The sequence below is a fragment of the Canis lupus genome, chromosome 14 (genome assembly GCF_048164855.1).
Source record: "Canis lupus baileyi chromosome 14, mCanLup2.hap1, whole genome shotgun sequence".
Taxonomy (NCBI): domain Eukaryota; kingdom Metazoa; phylum Chordata; class Mammalia; order Carnivora; family Canidae; genus Canis; species Canis lupus.
Genome location: NC_132851.1, coordinates 14,912,819 through 14,926,836, shown reverse-complemented (window position 1 = coordinate 14,926,836; position 14,018 = coordinate 14,912,819). Strand labels below are relative to the sequence as shown.

At 34.0% G+C, this 14,018-nt stretch overlaps 1 protein-coding gene across 1 annotated transcript in view; it reads left to right on the top strand.

Moving 5' to 3' along the window:
• The window catches only part of CSMD3 (CUB and Sushi multiple domains 3), a 1,168,727-nt gene that overhangs the window by 521,517 nt on the left and 633,192 nt on the right, over positions 1-14,018 (top strand). The window contains exon 10 of the mRNA XM_072774281.1: positions 2,503-2,627. Within this exon, the coding sequence (XP_072630382.1) occupies positions 2,503-2,627 (125 nt within the window). The remainder of the gene's footprint in view (positions 1-2,502; positions 2,628-14,018) is intronic.

The following is a 14,018-nucleotide window of genomic DNA, read 5'->3' as shown; positions in this document are numbered from 1 at the left end:
CTTTGCTCTGAGTGAAATGGGGAAGCATTAGAAGATTCAACACAGAGGAAAATCATAATTTGGGCAATCTTCTAAAATGATTGCTGCAGATGCTATTTAAGGATAGATTTCAGGGAGTCAAGAACACAAACAGGAAAGCATCCACATGGCAAAAGGACTATTGGCAATAACATAGATGAGAAACTCTGGTGGCTTGGATCAAGGTGGTGACACTGTAGGGGTAAGAAATACTAGGTTCTTGATTTTAAAGTCTTGATAACAGGATTTGCTCAAGGTGGATGTGGAAAGTAAAAGAAAAAGATGAGGCAGGAATGAATCCCAACATTTTTGAACTTCAACTAGGATAGAGTTTTTATTGATTAAGAAGAGGAAGTAAGAAAGGGCAAAGATTGGCTGTTAGGTAAACTTGTGAGGCTGCTCAGGCTATAGAGCAGTCTAAATCAATCTTGGAATCATTAGGATCCCCCATTCAAGTTATCCTAATCATTTATTTCTTAATTGTATGGCCATTTAATTCATGAGAATTCATTGAGCTGTGTATTTTGTTTTGTACACTTTTCTGAGTGTGTTTTATATTTAAAAAGAACCACTTTTAAGTATTTGAGTGTAGGTTGACAGACAGTGTTACATTAGTTTCAGTATATAACATAGTGGTACAACTTCTCTAGTGTAGCCACCATCTGCACCATACGCTACTATTACAATTATTACTACTTATTCCTTATGTTGTGCCTTTTATTCTTGCATTTTATTCATCCCATAACTGGAACCATGTATCTCCCACTCCCCTACACCCATTTTGCCCATCTTCCTAATCATCTGTCCTCTGGAATCTATCAGTTTTTTGTATTTGTAGGTCTCATTCTTTGTTTATTCATTTTTTTATATTCCACATATGAGTGAAATCATGGTATTTGCCTTTCTCTGTCTGACTTATTTCACTTAGCCTAATACCCTGTAATTACATTCATGTTGTTGCAAATGGCACAGTCTCATCTTTTTTATGGCTGTGTAATATTTCATTGTATATATACCACAACTTCCTTATCTATTTGTTTATTATGGGCACCCCGGTTGCTTCTATAGCTTGGCCATTGTAAATTATGCTGCAATAATCATAGGGGTGCATATATATTTTTGAGTTAGTGTTTTTGTTTTCTTTGAGTAAATACTCCATGGAATTACTGGGTATGATAATTCTATTTTTAATTTCTTGAGGAAGCTCCCTCCTGTTTTCCATGGTGCCAGGTCACATTCCTCCCTTTGTAAATGGAAATAATGAGAGAAAAAAAGATGCCTCCAGAGGAGAGTAGATTCTAAAACCTACAGACTTTTTCCTATGTTAAACCTTTCTGTTCTTTGTCATATCTAGTTCATATTTTTTGTCATCTTTAGCCAAAATAATATGTCGGCCAGCTTTTTCTATAATGTGTTAGATAGTCAGTATTTCATAGTTTGTAAGCCAGTCTCCATTGCAACTACTCAAGTCTAACACTGTAGCATGAAAACAGCCATATATAATATGTAAATGAAAGCATATTTGTGCTCAATAAAACTTTATTTCTTAAAAGATTTTATTTATTCATGAGAGACACAGAGAGAGAGAGGCAGAGATATAGGCAGAGGGAGAAGCAGGCTCCATGCAAGGAGCTCATGCAGTTCACATGTGGCACTGGGATGAGGTGGAGAAATTGGCCAGACTTATTGCTGGAAGGCTTTGTATGGTATATAAAGGAAATTGGATTTTATTTATTTTTTTCTGGTGAGTTGCTGTTCAAGGATTTTAAGAAAGAAAATGCATGGTCAGGTTTTTTCTTTTTTTTTTTTTTTCTTCTTTCAGCAAGCATCCATGAATGACCCTTAGAAATTAGTTTTAAAAAATGATCATTTAGTAACTTCCCTTTCAGTGGAAAGGGAAGCAAAATCCAAATTGTAGTAGGTTAAATAATAAATGATGGATGAATTTTATATGAAAAACAGTCAACATAATTTTGCAGCCCTAAATATTTATTTATTGATCAGTTGATGTACAAATACTGATCCAAATAATAAATACACATAAAAATACTTGCGAGAAAAATACCTCAATGAATATAAGTGTTGAGACTCAAGTCAAGAAGATCACCTTTTGCTTCCTGTTTACCACCTACTTAGGGTTGGAGATTTAGTCAATTACTTCACCTTGGTTTCTACAACTAAAATAAATAAATTTGATGACAGTCTATGTAGCTGCTACCAACATCTGCATGTTACTGACTTACAAGAGATTCATATGCTTTTGAATTTTATTATATATTTGCACAAATTATATACAAATTATAAATATGCATATATATATATATATATATATATATATATATATATATATATCCCCCAGTAGAAAGGTACTTTTTGCCACTATGGAACATTTTTGACCTATTGAATATTACCAGTAGAAGTGGAGACTAATCATTATGTTATATTCTTCTAATCTTATTTTTGTCCAATCCTGTTTGATCTTAGCCTTGGATCATCTGTGCAATTCTCTTGTGATGAAGATTACGTCCTACAGGGTGCTAAGAGCATCACCTGTCAACGGATAGCTGAGGTCTTTGCTGCTTGGAGTGACCACAGGCCCGTGTGTAAAGGTAAAGAAAAACCTTTAAAATCAAAATGCTCTCTTAACAACATTCTAATAATGTGAACTTTAGTCTATTGAACATAAATTTCAATTAAATCTTTGAGCTGTAATACAGTCTTTAAGGAAATACTTAACCCATGTACATAGCAATATTGTTGAAAATCTCTGATGCGTGAACTGCTGTTAGGTTCCCAAAGAGTTTCCAACATACCAATAATAATATAAGCAGGCAATACAAGGTACTGATGACTTTGTTGGCATTTTTTAATGACAAATTACCACTGATAGGTCCTTATTTTTAACCATAATTTTATCTCTGTCTGAATGATTTGCCATTTTAATTGCTTATGTGTTCAATAGTAGCAATGTCGATGTCAGTGGAGGTGGAACACAACTCTGTAGTCAGTTAATTTAAACTAAGACAAATCCATGAGTACTCTCTGGCTTCCCATATTACCAGTAATTGCAGATAAGATTTACTCTGACCACCTTTCTACAAATTAAATATTTCCATATATATTACGTAAAGTCCCTATTGTCTAAACTTTATTAAGCTATGTTTGAAAACACCTTGTCTTGGCTTACTGGCACTCTTAATTGCTTCTTTGTTGTTGTTATTTTTAATAATGACATCTCTGCACATTTCATTCAGTGTCTTAGTACTCAGAATTTCATTAGCCCTTCTTCACCCTCAGGGAATATTTTCACTGATCAATACACTTTGTAGATTCCCATCAGGTGTAATAAGGGTGTTACCTGGGGTATAGAGAAGAGGCAGATTTGAGAGTTTACTGTAAAGGGAAAAAGACAAAGTATTTGACAACTGGCTGGATATGGAAACAGAAAGTGATAAAAAGGAATCAAAGATGATGTTCAAAGATGAGCCCATGAGATTAGAAAAATCTTAGGCTGTTAATAAGTATGAAGAAACTGAAAAATGGAATTGTATGGAAGATTATCCAGTTATTGCAACATTATCATCATTGGCCACACTCTTAGACCATCCTCTGTGGCAGGCAAAGGGCTAACCACTGAATATATTCTGTTTTATTTAATCCTGAAAACAAACTGATTGAGACATTATTATCCTCATTTTAGAAATGGAAAAATAAGGCATAAGGAGATACTCACTTTCCAAAGCTCAAATACTTGGAAAATGGCAAAATCCTTAAGACTTCATAGAATGGGGAGAAAAGTCAGATTTCAGAACATTAGTGAGAGAATAGAAAATGATAGAATGAAAGCAACATGTATATTTCACTCACTTGGCAATGGCAACCCAGAATAATAAGAAGAGAGAATCCAGATGTTTCTCAGGTTTAAATAAAACTTTTCTGTTAAAGGTAGATTAGATGTGTACTCATTACCTGTCTCATTTTCAAAGACTTACAAAATGACATATAGTGCAATAACATTCGAAATAAATAGTGAAATGGGAATAATAAAAGCAAAATAGTTACATGATCCTAAACAAAAGTTTACATAAAAGTTAGTAGACAACTTTTAAGAATGTTGGATTTAAATATGACAGCTGCTGAATAAACAGGGAAACCTGACCAGTTTACACAAAAAACCATGGTCTAAGAAATACGAGTATAAAAATGACACAGAAAAAACAAACTTTCTCCTGGCTTTGAGGTCTGAAATGCCTTGCATTGTTTTTGTTTTGTTTTGTTTTGTTTTATAAAGTAGATAGTGATAGATATTGTGGGAGTAACTTTCATCAATGTTTCAGCAATGAATAGAACAGTAAACTGTATTAGGTTGATTTTTTTATGATGTCCTCACTCGAGACAAATTATAGTTATAAGGGACTACATAGTGAAAATCATGGTTTCAAATGGTGTGATCCAAGTACCCTGCTTCAATTTCTCATAAATTAAATATGTGCACTTTTTGATGGCAAAAAAGAATGAAAAAATAGACAGTAGATTCAAGAAAAAAGATTAATGTTAATGCAAAAACAAAATCTCACACAAGAAGAAAAGTTATGGCTAGATCATGGAATTTAAGGTCTATATAAAGTAAGATTGAGACTATAAACCATCTTTTTCCATTCAAGACTCTCATTTCAATAAAAAGAATGAATCATATTTATTATGATTATAAATTGTAAAGGCAAAAATAATGTTAGAATATTTTTTATGTTTTACAAACCCTATAGCACTAAGAGCAGCTCTGTACTGGATTAAATCTCAAGAAATATTTGTTGAAAATTAATGAATGATTATTTTTCTTTGATTCCAAGATGCATGATAATATATATCTATATCTGCCTATCTACATGTAGTCATATATATTTGCTGGGAGGCATAATATGTGCATGTTCAAGATTCATGTATTGATATTTTTTCATCTAAATTTTACATCTTTTCTGCAGATAGTAATCATTTATACATAGCTTTATTCATTCCTTGCATGCGGGCATATGTGTGTACGGTTTATAAAGTACATTTGGCTATTAGAAATTACTGGCTGTGGTGCTGGAAACAGTAATGGAAGGAACATGCTGAAATAGTAATTGAAGTTTTAAAATGACTATCCACAGTGAGTCTGAACAAAGAATAGTTTTCATGTCTCATGGGTGCTTGGACAGAATAAATATGCTTTTTTCCAGACAGCAGCATAAATAGCAGTATCAGTGCACTACACCTTTGAGAGGTTATTAATATAGCTGCTGTCTATGTATTGCATGGTTGAGCAATCAAGAAATGGTGATTTTAAAGAGACTGAAAGTTCACACAAGTAGCAAATTATGAATTAAAAGAAAAAGAGCAATTTAGAAATTAATATTAATGGATTTTACACAAACTCAGACAATAATTTTTATTCCCTAAATGGGATACATATATGAGATATTTGCCAGTTTACAGTTATGGATACAATTATTCTTTTGTTGCAAATGCAGTAGATATCCAAAAGCTGGAGTTTATGTAAATAAAAAGGCTTATGTACTAAAATAATATATAGAATGTTTATTTTAGATATTCATGATGTTCAAAGAACATTTTTTGAGAATTGATAATTTGTTGACTAGAAAGTATTAAAGATAGTTACTATGCATAGATTAGTCACAGATTTTGACTGATTTTCCATCAGTATTTATTTGGATGGTCCAAATAACCAGTTTTTATCCGTCACGGCACAAGGGCATGAACCACTCATGAGAATAATGTAAGGGGGTAACTAAGGAAAAATTATTAAAAAAGGCAAAAAAAAAAAAAAGTACTGGAAACAGGTGAAACTCAGGGAGCCATCTTTTAATTCCTTTATTCAATTAATTATTCAATTATTTGCATATGCAGTTATTAATATAATTACTTATTTTGGATTCCACAAACATTAATGAACATAGGTAGAGATGCCAAATTAATACTATGTGTGATACACAGTATGTAGTGGTTTTAATTATTTTGTATTATTTATAAGCTATAAACATAAAACTAGGTAACACACAGCAGACTGTGTTGTTTACAACAGAGGTACAATTCTCTGCAAAATTCAGATGAGGTAGATAATTTCCATGTTTGGAGATGGTCAGACAGTGAGATGGAAGAGCAGAACTTGGAAATTGTTTTGGATTTCAACATGGGAAGTTGGAAAACATTCCAAATATAGAGGATATGTCAGGAGTGTAATCACAAAACGAATTGTAATATCTGGGGAACAAGGTGGGGGAGGATGGGCATTCCAGTTTGGTTAGGTATATGAAAGAATACAAAGTGAGCTAAGTTTAGAAGGGTTATGTTATATAACTCCTCCTTTAAGTTGTTGTTTTTTTTGAAGCATCCTAAAACCTTCATTCCTGCCATCATTATCCTATAGTATATATACTACAATTGACTCATATCTTTTTCTTTGGACTATAGTTTATCATACATATTACTGGCAGGCTAATTGCCATCAAAATCTCACATTTGTTGTGTCCCAGTAAAGTTCAAAGGCCCCATTTTATTTCTCAACTTCATACTATACTGTGAGCCAGTATAATGAGACTGTCAAGAATATGAACTCAGACTATGCCAATTCAAATCTTAGATCTTCTACTTAAGTAATATACCCCTTCATAATTATCAGATTTCTTATCTATAAGGAAGACTTCCAATACATGAGGACCTACTCCACAGGGAGTTAAGAATTTGCATGAGGATGCAATGAAGTAATCCATATAAAAGTGCTAAGTATATGGTTGCTGAAGCAGAAACCCTTAATGGATAGAAGTGGTAATGGTTGGTGTGCCACTGCTAATAGTTAACTCATTTGATTTCCAAAATCACCCATGATTTGTTTCCATCCAGTCATTTCTTTAACTCTCACCAGAAGTTTATCCCAGCATCTCAATACTGAACATCACTGTCCTAATTTTCATACATGTGTGACTTGTCCTGAATGAAAACATACCTGTTAAGCATATTCTGCTCACCTTTCAAAGTCTTACTCACCCTTTGCCTCCTTCAAAACTTATTTTCTTTTTCAATTATCATTTACCGTGCCTTCTTTAACCTTAATTCACATTTACTATCTTGACCACACAATTTAACATTAATTCCTTTCTCTTTGGCATTGACTCCTCACCATTTTATGAGCAATAGACTTGCTCCTTCAACCAAAACCACCTCAGAAAGAATGAAATAATCAACACTTCTTAAGTGCTTGAATTTTCATTGGATCTCTTTTGAATATTGGAAGAGGAGGACCGTTACCAATATGGGTTATCCATCTATTACCTTTGATTTTAAGTGGAAGAAGGACCATAATGAGATTCAATTTCTTTCTTCATATACAAAAGGAAAAAATCGGGTATTACAATTTATTCAATAGCTAATTGCTCTGACCAAACCTAAAGGCCATGACCATCATGAACGAATATCTATTAAGGGCCTTGGAGATCTTACAGTTTTCAAATTTCTGTCAGATATGTTCCAGGTTCCTATTTGAATTTTATTCTTCTTCACAGTGTTTAGTCCAATGACTATTATATTTTTGTGCATATGATAGTTGCTAAATAAACATTTTGAACAAATATGTGGGGAGACATAATTATAACAAACAGTTGAAAAAGATAGTGGTGTGCTGATTATAACCAGAAAAAGTTGCCCTGTTATGTAAAAGCAATTAGAAAATTTTGCCCAAGAGCAAACCAAAACCTGCTGAAATTTATCAACCAGAAACACATATAGCAGGTGTTTGTCTTTAGCTGTTATTAATGCCTTCTTAGTTTCATGGAATAATGTTACAGATGAGATGATGCATAATAAGGGTGATATTAGCAATTAATAGAGTGACATATGGTGAAGAAGATAGACAGATGGTTTAGTTATGGATATTTATCATACACTCATGTTTCTTGATGGTCTTTTTATCCTAAAAATAATAGTTTGAAATTTATTATATAATTTTGATAAGCAAATACATTTTACTGAGCTCTCACAATGAATATATTTTAATGATAAGATGTCATTTAAATGTTATGTGATGCAGATGATAGTGATGAATTTATGTATATCATTTAAAATTCAAAGCTACCCAATTAGAAACTTTGCATTTCAATAGTGTCCTTCCAAATATTATTCAGAAATACATTCTACACATCTTGCCTACCTCACAAATTTATTAGGAAAATATGCAAATAGTTAGCAAATAAATGATTCTGTTTTGCTATATAGTGGGGGAGGGGGCGGGTGGTCTCCATAGTTATCATAGTTTCTATTACCACTCTCCCATTTCCTAGGTATATGACCTTGCTTGTTTTATGTAACATTTCCTGGGCTTTCATTTGCTTTTTTTGGTGATTACTATGGACTACTTCTAGTTGTAAATTCCAAATATTCTTAAGTACAATTATTGATTTTCTAAATTTAGAACATGTTAAGGTTATTCCTACTTAAATGTTTGATTTGGTCCACTCTGGCAGGTATAATACAAATACCATAAACTGAATGGCTTCTAAACAACAAACATTTATTTCACAGTTCTGGAGATGGTGAAGTCTCAGATGGTGTCTGCTCAGTACCAGCTTCCTTAGTGTAGCCTTCAAACTGTAACCTTACATGTTGGAAAGGGGAAGAGTCTCTCTTGGATCTGTTTTATAACATCACTAATCCCATTGATGAAGGCTGTGCCCTTTCCAACTAATCATCTCCCAGAGTCTCTTCCTCCTAATATGGTCACATTGAGGTCAGGATTCAACATATAAATTATTTTGGGGGGACACAAATATTTGGTCTATAGCAGTGTTCCCTTTTACTTTTGCTGGCCAAGTGTCTGTCTCAGTTCCTAGCACAAAGCAGATGATGGTGATGATGATGATGATGATCATGATGATGATGATAAAGAAGAAGAAGAAGAAGAAGAAGATGACGAAGGAGAAGAAATCTGATAAACTATTGCTAACAGAATATTACTGTGCTTTATTGTATTATGTTTTAGGCGGCAGCTTAAATAAACAAATGTTGTTTTTACTTAGTGACAGAACTGCAGTAACCAGTTATTGAATTGTTTCAAAGTAGTAGATCTGTGGATCTTTTATATTTCATTTACTATTAAAAATGTAATTTTATTTTAAGTTAAAGGATTATTTATGTTCATACATTTCCATCCTATTAACTGTACTTGTATAACATGTCCATTTTAAATAATGTATCCTTAGAAAAATAAGGTCGATTACAATGTGATTCTTGATCTTGGTATTCCAAGGGCTATAGTTTTGAGAGTTTTTGAATGGAAAATAAATATATTATTAAAAATAAGGACAAAAAAATAAGAACAATTTTAGGTAAGTTGGGAGAGAAAGTAAACAGGAAACATCTCTTTCATTTTTAGCACACATAATTTTAAAGTCCTGAGTATTTGAAACTTAATGGAATGAAGGGAACTATGCAAGGAACAAGGCACAAATGACTAAGGAAATAATAACCTAATAAACAATGAATGTTTTAGCTGAAAAACCAAGGAAAAACCCGAAATGTGTTATTTTTATGCAAGGATGAACAAATTGTAAACTAGTGAAATCAGCACAGGGAATTCACAATTTACAGGAGAAACTACTTATGTGAAAGGGAATTTCAAAGAATTGTTAAAGTGAAATGATTTTTTTGTGTTTTTTTTACAGTAAATCTGTAAGATTCCTCCAAATTCCCCTCTAATGTAGAAAGCCTATTTCCTTTTTGTTGACAGGATGTGCTATGATCACAAAGTACCTGGAAGATCTGTGATGACTTACTACCCTTTCCACTAATTTTGGTCATATAAAAAGATGAAAGAAGTAAAAATGGCGGAGTGAGGGACTCCCTTACTAAGCTCCTCTATAGCACAAACTAACTTCTGCTTTAAAATAGCAGGGTAACTACTTTTGGACAGGAGAATTTGTAGATAAAATTATCATTGTATGATCACTAGGATGTCTGACACTTTTTATATGCACTCAAAATAGAGAATTGTACCATGCAAAGTAAAAGATACAATGTGAAACAAAAAATATGCAGACCTTGGAAAGACATAGACACCAAATAGGAAACAAGAAACATAGGCAAAATACACAGAGGTAGGATTGATGAAGAGGGGAAATTTTTCAATATTTAAATTGAGTTTATTTGAAATTTAAAGAATCCTGGATTTTACCCTTGATATGAACATACAGAATTTATCACATTTTGGCAAACCTTTCCTTGTATTACGGCATAACCTATGTTCTACTGTTTAGCTAGTCTGACAGTAAATTTTCTGGATCTAAGTTTATAGCAACAGCATCCCCAACAACTAGCCATGCCTGACACATGGCAGACACCCTCCCAGATACTTGATTGAATGAATGTTTTGTTTTCACTCTGCTAGACACAACGTAAGAAGCACAGAATAGAATTGAACAAATCATGCCCTTGAGGAATTTACAGTCTCTGAAAACAGTACATTCAAAAGAAACAACCAGAAAACATCCCTAAAGCAAAGAGGTGTGGTTGCACAGACGATGTTTATATCATAAAGACAATCCAAAACAAAGAAAGGACAGAAGACAAAAAAGAATGTTAACCCTTGGGAAATAAATTCCATAGACCATGAATATATCACCTAGTCACTTTCTTTTCCAGTTGAACATGACTGTATTATTTCTTCATTTTCAAAGTCATTCATTTTTTGACAACATTGATATTTGAGTGCTAAATATTTATTAGATAAAAGGAGAAAATGAGTTAGAAATTATCTTTCTGTCAAGATTTGTGCTCTAGTGGGAAAGACACAACAGTAATGTGTGTCACCATGCATCACAGTAACACACATTACAGATGAATAGACACAGTGCTTTACATTCTTTGAAGTTAAACAACCACTCTGCTTAGAAAAGTCCAGAAAATTGGGACGTCTGGGTGGCTCAGTGGTTGAGCATCTGCCTTCAGCTCAAGGCATGATCCTGGGATCCGATATTGGGTCCCACATCTGGCTTCTTGCAGAGAGCCTGCTTCTCCCTCTGCCTGTGTCTCTGCCTGTGTGTGTGTGTGTGTGTGTGTGTGTGTGTCTCATGAATAAATAAATATTTTTTAAAAATTTGATTTTAAAAAACTGAATAGGGATTTAAGAAGGAAAGGCAGGCAGACAGACCTGTAGACAGAAAACTATACATAAAGCTGCAGGGTTATGAAAAAGACCTATACTAGAAAGAAAGCAAGACACTGATGAATGAAATATGGAAAAGCATAAGTTTATTGAATGTGAGAAAAATGTAGATATATTGGTTAAATGGATCTTATTTTGAAGGGTCCTATATGCCAATGACAAGGTAAATTTTGGGTTTTGGGTGCATAAACAAGGAGAGTTTTTTGCTTTTATTATTTTTCTAAAAGTTTACTTATTAATTTAATGCATTGAACAAGTATTTATTCAGTGATAATTATGTTCCATTCAGACACTGGGGTAAGTGCTAGGGATGAAAAGAAAACTAAGGCAAAATCTCTACTTGTAATGAATCTACTCACAATGGTGAGGGGCAAGAGAAGATCCCAAAGTTAATACACAATTACAATAATTTATCATAAATTAGAATGCTAGAATATGTAAAAGGTGTTGTGGGGTTGACAGAGAAGGTTTCCGACAGGAGGAAGAATCTGACCTGAATCTTGAAGATGTAGTAAACGAGGCTAAGGAAATGGTGGTGGTTATGAAGGGTACATCAGATAGAGGGAACTACTATGGGAAAAGGCATAAAATATTAGGGTACACTGTGTTATAGAAAATGGAATATGAATGAAGGCAAGGTGTCCAGTTTGACTTTTGATTGTGTCAGTGGTAAGAGAAATGCAGAGAACAGATTACAAGAGAAGCAGATTTGAGTGGATATCAATATAGAAGGTATAAGAGGAGGAAGTTTGAGACTGTGACAGAGACTAAAAAAGAAGTAGCTGGAAGCAGAGATAGATAACAGAACAGAATGGTGTTGTAACACCCCAGTGAGGAGATATTGTATAAATTAAGTGTGCTCAACATTGTTAAATGCTGCAAAGTTATGGAGAAAAATAAGGACTCATTGAGTTCAACAGCCAAGAAGATACCAAGTGACCTTGGTAAAACCATTTTCATCGGAATTGTTGATGTGGAAGATACATGGTTATAGTTGGGGAGTAATGAGGTGAGAAAATTGAGGCTTGAAGTGAAAAGCAGAAACTTAACTGTGAAGCAAAGGCAAGAGCTAGGTTAGTAGAGAGGAGCATGCAATTAGGGAAAGGCTGTTTTGAAGATATGAGAGGTTTAAATAATGAGGACATGGCTCCGGTGTGTATGAGAGGTTGAAGATAAGGGTGAGATCTGGGCCAATTGGAAGATACTGTTCCTGAATGTGAAGAGTCTGGCATTCAGAATAGGAGAGATTGAATTGAGCTTGGATGGGAGTTCACCCACCCTCTCCTTCCAGCGGAGAGACTGTGAGGAAGGAATCAACGAAGGTACAGATAATTTTACAGAAGAAGACATCATTCTCAAATGGAGCTCTTCTTCTTCACCCATTTTTTGTCTGTAAAGTAGATGAAGTTATCTAAGGAAAGGAAGAAATCCAGAAGTTCTGTGATGAAGTAGGATGGAACTGAAGATGAAAATGATAGAAATAGAGAGAGCTGAGGAAAGGGAGGGGGGGGGTCACCATGCAGTCAGCTTCTGAGAAACAGGATCATATCCTGAGGGTCTCATTTAACCCCGTGGTCCTCATCCTTGCTGCACATTACAATCTCCTGGAGAGCTTTAGAAAGAAAAACCCATGCCCGGGTCCCAACCCACATCAATTAAATGAAAGTCTCTAGAGGATTAGATAATTCAGTTCCTTTAACCCTCTGAGGTAAATTGATCAATTTGACTGCATTGAGGATTCAAAGCATAGCTTGAAATGACACTCTGTTTCTGTAGGGAGTGTCTCCCTCCTTCCCAAGGAGTAATATACTCACTGGCAGGCTGTTTGGAACATTTAGTTATACATATCATACTCCTGTTCTATAGAGTGGCAAAGTCGAAGTTTGATGCATTCAGGTCACCAGGGAAAAGCAGCAGCTCATCAATTCCTCTCCTTACTGGACACATCTAGATATGAGAGCAATATAAATTTGCATGTTAAATGTCAAAGATGGATTCATTTTCATACTTATCATGTATTACCAGCTGGAAATGGCACTGATTTACTTTTGAGATAAATATTTCTTGGGAAGAAATGAAATGGGGTCACAACTGAATGAGTTGCACCTCATTTGCACTCCTGCCGTCCGTTTCAGACAGCTTTAGCTTATTTATTCCAAGGAAACAAGGCAAGGCACATGTAGGTTTGTAGCATGGAAATAATTTTGAGAAGAAAATAACACTGATTTTATGAAATATGAATTATTTTTAAAGTTTGTCATAAGTGCCAACATTACCTTTGTACCTCCTTCCCTTGTTGTCCATTGATTATACAATTCATGCAGCACTTGCTATACTGGCTTATTAAATATATTTTATTTAAAAAATACTTATTTCAAAATTTACATTTCTATTATATAGTTGGGGTCAATATTTATGACTTTCTTGCTGAGTGCTATTTCACTACTCATATTTCTCACACAAGTTAAAAAGACATCTTGGATGATTTCATGAAATTCTAAGCCTATTTATGTATTTATTTATTTTTTAAAGATTTTATGTATGTATGTATGTATGTATGTATTTATTTATTTATTTATTCATCCATCCATTCATTCATGAGAGACACACAGAGAGGGAGAGACATAAGCAGAGGGAGAAGCAGGCTCCCTGCAGGGGATCCTGATTCAGGACTCCATCCCAGGAACTGGGATCATGCCCTGAGCCAAAGTCAGACTGCTCAACTGCTGAGCCATCAAGGCATCCCTATTTATTTATTAAATATTTTATTTATTTGTTCATGAGAGAC